Raw genomic sequence first — 9,012 nt, 5'->3', positions numbered from 1 at the left:
TATATAATGCAGTAAAAGGAACATTTCCATCTAAAGGAGTACAGTAGAAGTAAACAAATACTTACAGTATAAGTACCCTGAATAAAGTACATGTAATGTAATAGTCACTTAGAACTGCTCAAATGTAATTGTAATATTCTTTTAGCAATTACACCTTGTTTAATGTTATGTAAGGTTTATGTTTATGCAACTTGTGCAAAACACTGAGTCACAGTATTGGAACCTTTGACAAAAACAAGTTCATTATCCTGCAGTTAAATAGATTGTTTCCTTTGTGTGTCACGTCTAAAACCACCAAATGATCTTATTTAAAGAAAAAACTGAAAGCAAATCATCACTATTTGGAAAAACTCTTATCAAGGCACACCTGCCCAGTGATGATGAGCTGAAAAAACATTGTCTTTCTCTAGTTGATCATAGGATACTGGCTTGATATAAACTAAAACAAAATGAATCAGACTTCGGAGTGTGTTATGGAGAAAGATGCTCCAGCATGGTATGTTATTGAAGTTGCTATTGTACATCATGTATATGGTAAATTTCAATAATGCCCAGACATGAGTTACTTCACCACTTGATGCAAAAAACTTGGTTTGTAACAGATTTAAATACATCATAGAATAACCACCTCTGTATATACAGCTTACAGATGCTGTATCCCAGCTCCTCTCTATTATAACAATTGAATCTTAAATCCTTGTTTGAACATAAAAAGGTTGAAGTCTTGATATTTTGGTTCAAGTATTTCAAACTTCAACAAAGATCTTCACAGAAATCAAACAACTGTATGAAAATGTTTTTATTTCATAAGATGTAAAGTTCCATCAACCACTGACCAAACAAACAAAGCAGAATTTTACTTTTCTCGACATGTTGAACTTGCAAATCCAACTCAACACAGTTGCTTTTCTTTAGATGAAACTCTGACCATAGATGATCTGTCACTGGTCAAGCTCCACTGAAGACGCCCACAGACCAGCGCAGCTTTAACAACATGAATGATGTCGTAAAGCAAGAAACGGGTATCACAAATAGAAAAGTCTCTCAAAACTAGAACATGAAGGTTTCCACCTTTTCATAAAGTTAAAGGGAAATGGCAGTAAACGTAGCATATTGTTCCCTTAAATCAAAATCATTACAACCGTGTTTTCTTTCTTTTACAGTTAAATATTCTGGTCTTCTGCTCAGGTTATTGCCTTAAAAACATCTAGTGACTAAAACATTGTAGTTTCATCAAAACATGTGGTCAGGTCATGATGATAAAAGAGTAAATGTAAACCCTCATTACATTTGACTCTGGAGCAAAAAACTACTTATATTACATTCCTTTTCAATGGTGATATTTCATTATCGGGACAAATTCATGATTCAACCCTTTACTGCATGGTGTGGTCAAGAAAAATATAGTTTTTAATAAAGATGGAAATGTTTTTAAATGATCATGGTCTCATTGTTCAGCAAAACCATCCTTACTGATTCACACACCAGTTATGTGACAGTCCTCTTTAACCTCCAATTAAACTTGAGGAAATCAAGTATGATTTTAAGTCAATGTTTGAACACATAAAAATGAAAAAAGTCTTAACTTGTTGCCAAAGGAAAAACAACATGCAGCATTTAAATTAACAAAACCAGGCACCATTTACACATTTACCATTTGGTGACATGTGTTTTCAAAAATTCAAAATTAGTTTCAAATGGTCTTTAATTCCTGTTGAAATTAGAGGAGAATGCATCTTTTTTTTTAATGCAGCAAAGGGTGACACAAGATCTTCAGTTTCATTTGTGTCATTAAATCTACTAGGGGGAATGACTGGCAGACAGTGTGGGGGAGTTTGTCGTGTCTTCTCTTGCTCTTCTGTGTAGTCTTCTTGCATGTGTGGAAAGGCAGTGTTTAATTATTACAATTCATCCTGCTGCTTCGGTGTCCTCGCCTGGCTGACCAGTTGCATTTTCTGCCGTCTTTGAAGCCTGCGAGATGTGAAAAAGGTCAGAAACAGATCAATAAATTGAGGTAATGTGGGTAAAAGGTAGAACAGGTAGATATTTCAAAGTCTAGTTTTGTTCATGGTACGCACTTGAAGCCTGTGAGCTCTGGATCACTCCAACATTGATTCAAATAACAACTCACCTTCTTTTTCTTTTTCTTCTGTGTTTTACGGCTTGCAGAGCTCTGTAATAAAGTCTATAGAAAAGAGAAGAGACATTTCAGAATAAAATGTTTTGCTTTCTGTTTGTGATGAAGGAGCTGCATGGAGAGCTGTCATTCACCGTCTTACCCTCAGCTCTGGATCCTGAACTTCATGCTCTGATTTGTAGAACTCTGGATCGAAGGGTCCGTTGGTGATTCTGTGAGGCCCGTTGGCCATGAGCAGCACTGTGAATTTAAACTGAGCTACAAATTCTCCTGAGAACAAAGAGGCAGAAAGAGAGGTGGTGAACAAAAAGTGACGACAAACAAGTTCAAAATGGAAGGTGTGGTTACAAAACGCTCACCTTCTTTCTCCTGCAGTACACTGAAGGGCTGTAACAACTCATGTTTGGCACACTCCACCACACCCAGACGGGCTTTGGCCTCATCCTCAAATGCCCTGATGGAAAATGTATGGTGGCATTAACTAAGAGCTTGAAGCCAAAATATTCCACCTGTTGTTAATCTACATAAAACTTCAGCAGGGGGTGAATTATGAATAGCTGCTTTCAGACATGCACTGATCTCTGGTGATTCTCCACACTTTCTCCAGAGGGATTGAATGTGTGAACACAAATGTCAGAGTGAGAGCCTCCGGATTATCTGCAGACTTTCTTGACCCCGTGGTATAAAGTCACCAGAAAGTCTGCAGAATCTGATGTGAGAACACAGGGGACCCCCCGCTGGATTCACCGCGAGCGAGTTTGATGACACTTCTAACACGCGACCGATGCAAAAATTGAAAAATAAATAAATAAATGAAAAATATCTCTGGGTAAAAGGCAGAGCCATACACGAACAGGACACTGACGAAGATGTCAAGCGAGTTTGTGGTGATAAGAGCTGACACTGGTGTTGATGTGTTGTAAACAAAATCAGGTGATCCTGCAGCAGAATGATTGCGTTACTTCCTGCCTCCGTCTGCTGCACCCTCCCTCGCCTGAAATATACAGAGAAATTGTTTCTGCTGTGAACACGTCTGTGCAGAGAACCTCCCGCTACGTTTTGCATGTGTGAGAGGCAAACTGGACCCAATTCTCCAGACTTTATCTGCAGGACAAGTCTGAAAATGACTTATATTAGTGTGGCGTTCGTACCGAAGAGTGAAGGGCATGGCATCAAAGCGCCGTTCCACTTCACTGAAAAACGTACGGGAGGTTTTCATCTTCAAGCCGTACTGCTTACTGGGGTCCCTCTTGTAAATGGTGGTCCTCAGACCTCCATCTCTGGCCTGGATGTAAATAACAAGACATTAAAAACAATAAATGTCGGTTCTTTATACTAAAGAACTTTTTAGCTACACAGGAAATATGCACTTTGACAGCTACAGGTAAAAAGAAACAAGGGGACACTCACCTTCCCTTCTCCAGTGCTGATCAAAACATCAACAGCAAAAACTTCATGTACCTCAAACTCTGCCTTCTCGTGGTCCTTCCTGAAAATTCATTAACAGCACTACTTGTCAATTAAAACAATTAATATTATAAACTGAGTCTTAGCATTTATTACAATCCGTTACCCCCACAGAACGCTTTAGATTTCTCTTCCTTGACTAAAAAGTGACTAAATGTACCTTTGCTGGTCTGATGGATTTTGGATTATGGTCTTCTCTCCATCGATGACATGTTGTTTCAGCTGATGAGACAGCATACCTTTAAAAACCGAGGCAGGCAGAAAAAAATAACATCAAAATTAGGGAAAGTTCACAGACATACCTGTATAGTGTTACAGTCATCATTCATCTTCCTATTAAGTGAACAAATCTGTTGAGATTCAAGAAGAAACATTAGGGTAAAAACTCACTTCAAATGTAAACACTCACAACAAGCCATAAAGAGGAAGACAGACATTTACTCACCCTCAATAGGTGAGCATTTGAATGACTGAGCGATCTTGTTCCAGGCTTCTGTCACTTGAGTGTTCTGACAGAGAACAAAAACATCATTATTTTAACAAGCAAAACACAGTTTTAACTGACCAATAAAAATACAAAAACCCAAGAGCAAACTTAGGAAACTGAAGAAAGACTCATTCTGGCTTGCATTTGAAACCATAGCCAATAAAATCATCTATTTTTCTACATGGTGGCCTCAGAGAAGTGGAAAGAGGAGCAGAGCATTGGAGGATCTGCAGACGGAAAAACCTGCTCAAAGACAATTTCATGAACTAAAACACACTACCTGAGTTTTAGACCCATTAAAAGCCATTGTAGAGAAGGTAACTCCTTATTACTTCCACCAAAGAGGGTTGTGTTTTCACCCATGTCTGCAAAAACTACCACACAGATTTCTAATAAACTTGGTGGAGGAAGGGGCGAGGAGAAATCCATAAAAAAAATTTGTGGATGAAGATTAAGGGAAGGATTCATTCCCCAGCTCCCTTTAACTGCCTTTTATTACAAATAAATCCTTTATCAACCAATTTCTTTTTTCTTTTAGAGCAAGAACTAGATAATCATGTGCAGGATTGCTCAGCCTTATAGAGGTATGTGTTCTACTGAGTGCCATTCTAGTTAAGCTTGCGCTGGAATAGACTGTGACTAGGTGGTTAAATGTACCTGGTTACCAGGTTTAACGAGGCGCAGAGCTGCTTCTGCACACAGATGAGCCGCTTTGATTACGTCGGCTTTACGTCCTGTGATGGGGTTTTCCTGCAGAAATAAAACAGTGAGGGGGACATGAGGGTGAGCTCAACCAAGAAGACACAACACATCACAGGTATTTAAAAAAAAAGAAAAAGAAAAAGAAAAAAAAAAGAAGAAACTTACCTTACTGGCTCCCACAACAAAGCTGTGAGCTACATTGGCAATGAAGCCATCAACGTGAACCCCGAGATCTCTACATAAAATTAGACAGAAAGAGGAGAGAGTATGAAGTAACGATAAATCAAAAGGAAAATGATCATGTGTCAAATGTATTCCTCTTTTAACTCCGACCCAGCTGTCCAAATTATGTTGATGTAGGGGCCAAACAAATCAACTTGGGACGGACAAAAAAATCTACTACGTTCCACTTTGGGAAATTGAACTAATATAAAACTGAACAATAAGAGGTCACACAAAAATAAATCAACATAAATCGTTATGGCCATCAACGGCAGATATAATTCAAGGTGAATTTCTTTTTGGCTGTACATCAGCTGGAACACAGTGAAGGGCTTATTGTGAATTCAAGGGAGCAGTACTACAGACAACAGCAAGTTGAACAGACAGTTAGGATATGAAAAGTGAGAAACCACATCCCCATGACACATAACACACACCTTTAAAAACACTTCAAATCTACATGTAGCACAGACGACATTACAGAGGACAAAGACATTGGTGGCAATACAACAACTGAGATGAGCTGACTTTCTTTTTCGAAGCACAGCACTGAATTAGAAACATCTGATAAATTGGATATTGCAGATGGATGACCACCTTAAAACATCTTATTTGTCGTTTGCCACACAGGACAGACAGAAAGACAAGCCATTAAGCAAAGTTCACACAACACGGTTTTGAGTTTTGCAACTCGTTGACAAAAGCAACGTAAACGGTATGTGTGAACAACAGGGGAGAGGAATCACAGAAGACGTAGTCTGCTACAATTCCAGACAATCAGAGCACAGGACGGGGTTATGGTGGTGAAGGTACAGGTCATGCATAGTGGCAGGGTGCCAACTGATTTTTACCTGTCACATGTCTGTAATTGGGGGAAATCGATCAATAACCATTTGTGTTACAGACTATCGGGTTGGGACAGAAAAGTGCAGCATGAGTCGCTCTCTATTCTTTACAAATGTGATGACTATTGAACTATTTCACCTCCTCCAACTTACTGTGTCATTCTACGAGCAGGATGACACAGAGGAGCAGTCAGATTCAACACGTCATTTCTCATGTGTGCTTGCGTGATCAAACATAGTTTGGAGACCAGACATACTAGTGGGAGGTTTCTCCTGGTGAAAGATAGTGTAGTGTGTGACCCCCGACAGTGGTCAGTTGTGTAGTATGAACTCACAACAACTGCAAGACTCCTGAACAGAAGACAGCAAGTCATGTAGTGTGAACTTAGCTTTACTGATGAAACAGAGACAAAACCTGAGATACCACATCACAGAGAGAAGGGAGGAGAAAATACTGGGGGACTCAAGACACACTAGGGAGGGAGGGGGGGTGACATTGTTGCAGAGCGTGGTGCCTACATTTTGACCAGATCCCCATCTTTAAGTGTGTAGTCAGAGTCACTCTTCAGGGGAGAGAAGTGGCAAACACAGTTATTGACTGAGACGCTGGTGGGAAAGGCAATGCCTAGAAGAGGGAAGAGAGAACCACCAAGTCTTCATTTGGAAATCATCCACACGTTTATCAAGAAATCTAAACAAGGAGGGAGTGACACTTGAATCACATAATGTTACACTGTCATACTTAAAAAAATAAAAAACTTTTATTTAAAGTTACTAAAAACTGTGAAATCACACACAAACACTCAAGCAATGATTTGTGTGACTGCATCTATGCTCTCCTTGATGGGTCCACCTCAGCTCAGACAAACTTGACTCACCTTTCTTCATATCCTTCTCCTTCTTGAAGACCTTTCCGGTCTCAGCCATGATGTACGCGTCCCCCTTCTCACAGAGGCTGAGAACAGACACCCCAGGCGTGGCTGCTTCCACGACCAGACGCAGAGCCTCTAGGTGAGACGAACAGCAGAACAAAGAAGAGCAGGTGGTTACATTGTTGTGGTAATGGACAATATAGATTGGAAGCTGTTGGACACGAATTGGAAATGCCTCAGATACTGAGAATGCCGGGGCTGGCATTGGTGAGTGCGCAAATCTATGATACCATATCTTTATGGTATATTAGTTTAAGCCGGATAAAACTGGGAATAACTTCTTCTTTTTCTTCTCCTGTCCAAATGTTTGGCAAAAATGTAATGCTGGAAAGTCCCACCAGTAAAACAGTGACAGGTAACACACACTAGACTTCAATTATGAAGGGCTGCACTAGTGCTGGCAATTGCAACACTAGCAATCTTGTTTGAAAAGGATTTAAACTGAGCCAGGTCATACAAAAATGATAACAATCGTCACCTCTATAGAGGGTTAGTAGCATACAGCAGATAAAATACACTGTAGAAGTTGTTATTCTTTTAAATGCACAGGTACTTTATGGGTACTTGGTATCGGCTGATCCACAAAGTCCTGGTAACGTTATCGAGGAAGGGAAAAGTGGTATCAAAACATCTCTAATATATCAGCAGGCAATGTACCATATAAAAATGTATTCATATAATATCAAAATATTCGATGTGTATACCATTTTGGCACCTAAGTAATAGTGGATATTGATTTGTTCGTGTGTTCAGTGTACTGAATTGGGGCTCATCCATATCTATCACTCCTGAACCTGAAACTACAAAGTTATTCCTTCACTACCAGTGAATGACATATTTTCATCAAAATTCATTTTAGAGAAAAATCCAAGAAATGTCAAACCTCTGGTTCAGCAAATGGACAGAGGGAATCAAAACACTGTCTCCTGATTAAGGTTGCATCCTTACAAGTACTCCACACATTCTGTCTGTAGCAGACATGTCAGTGATCTGTCAGTTTAGGACTTTTGGACAAACTGACATGTCATGACGTGCGAGTCAGAGAAAATACAACAACACAGAGGAGGCTTCGGATCGGACTCCACATCTACTGACTGCTAATCTCCACAGGTAACTGTACTGGGTCACAGACTGTGCTAGCTTCTTAGTTAGCATTCCAAACCCTCCTCACGTGAAACCTGAACGTCGCGGCTAAGCAGCTAACAGAGGAGCTAGCGTGAACTAAAGCAGAATCAGCTGCACCTGCTAGCAAGCTAGTTACAGCAGCATATGTGCTTCTCGCATATAAACCACATGGCGGCGGCTGCTACTGCGGAGGAGGAGGAGGAGGAAGAAGAGGACGAAGAAGAGGAGGAAGAAGAGGAGCTGGCGTTAGCTGCTGCACCGCAGGCCGAGAATAACAGGTCATCTGTTCCAGTCCCCAACAAGCTGCTGGTTCACGGTGACTTACGGTTGGCGATGTCACCCCCCATCTTGTACTTGGTGACCACCAGGTCCTCGGCTATGGTCTGCTCTTGCTCGTCGTCGGACATGTTTGCAGCGGAGGTTCCGTCAGCTCCTCAGCAGCTGTGTCCCGGGTGCTCGGCTCACCTCTGCCCGCTGCTGCTAACACGGGCCTCCTGCTGCCACACAGGCCCCGCCCACCACACTCTGCTCCCGTCACGACGAACCAGACCCGCCAAAATGTGGACATGCTGCGTGATCATGGAGGGTTAGAAGAAGTGTATCCTAAAGGAATATGTCTCTGATACACTGGGACCTGGTGTGTCCGGGGCCATCAAGTCATTGTACTTTGTTTATTTTTTCAAAATGATCTTAAAACAATTGTCCCACATTGTTAAATGTTATTATGGCAGAATTACTGAATGGGTAGAGGGACAGAACCTAGATGTCTATCCATCCATCTATCCATCTATCCATCCATCCATCCATGCATCCATCCATCCATTCATCCATGCATCCATGCATCCATCCATCCATCCATGCATCCATCCAAACATTCATCCATGCATCCATCCATCCATTCATGCATCCATCCATCCATCCATTCATGCATCCATCCATCCATGGATCCATCCATGCGAATGTCAGCTGAGGGACACCTTGAACAGGTTGCCAGTGTATCACAAATCTAAACAGCCATGCACACTGACATTCACACTTCTGGACAATTTAAATTCTCAAATGAACCAAAACCAGACCTGCATGTATTTGGACTGT

The 9,012-nt window shown here is 40.9% G+C and overlaps 1 protein-coding gene across 2 annotated transcripts; it reads right to left on the bottom strand.

Moving 5' to 3' along the window:
- Window positions 1–781: 781 nt before the first annotated feature.
- On the bottom strand, window positions 782–8,443 carry pa2g4a (proliferation-associated 2G4, a). Of its 2 annotated transcripts, none has more exons than XR_011239632.1 (13): window positions 8,243–8,443; window positions 6,739–6,867; window positions 6,380–6,485; window positions 4,959–5,028; window positions 4,749–4,841; window positions 4,050–4,113; window positions 3,765–3,843; window positions 3,548–3,626; window positions 3,289–3,422; window positions 2,497–3,131; window positions 2,280–2,407; window positions 2,132–2,185; window positions 782–1,971 (listed from the first exon to the last, which is right to left on the bottom strand). XR_011239632.1 is itself a non-coding variant. In XM_020087065.2 (13 exons), the coding sequence occupies exons 1-13, from the start codon at window positions 8,322–8,324 to the stop codon at window positions 1,909–1,911; spliced, it is 1,176 nt and encodes a 391-aa protein (XP_019942624.2). In that variant the 5' UTR covers window positions 8,325–8,436; the 3' UTR covers window positions 782–1,908. The 2 variants fall into 2 exon arrangements, 1 of the variants encoding a protein (XP_019942624.2); XM_020087065.2 differs by having other exon boundaries at window positions 2,497–2,591; window positions 8,243–8,436.
- Between the last annotated feature and the right edge of the window lie 569 nt (window positions 8,444–9,012).

Source organism: Paralichthys olivaceus, chromosome 2 (assembly GCF_024713975.1).
Source record: "Paralichthys olivaceus isolate ysfri-2021 chromosome 2, ASM2471397v2, whole genome shotgun sequence".
Classification (NCBI taxonomy): domain Eukaryota; kingdom Metazoa; phylum Chordata; class Actinopteri; order Pleuronectiformes; family Paralichthyidae; genus Paralichthys; species Paralichthys olivaceus.
Note: the sequence above shows the minus strand (reverse complement) of the source record. Positions and strands in the feature narration are given on the sequence as shown.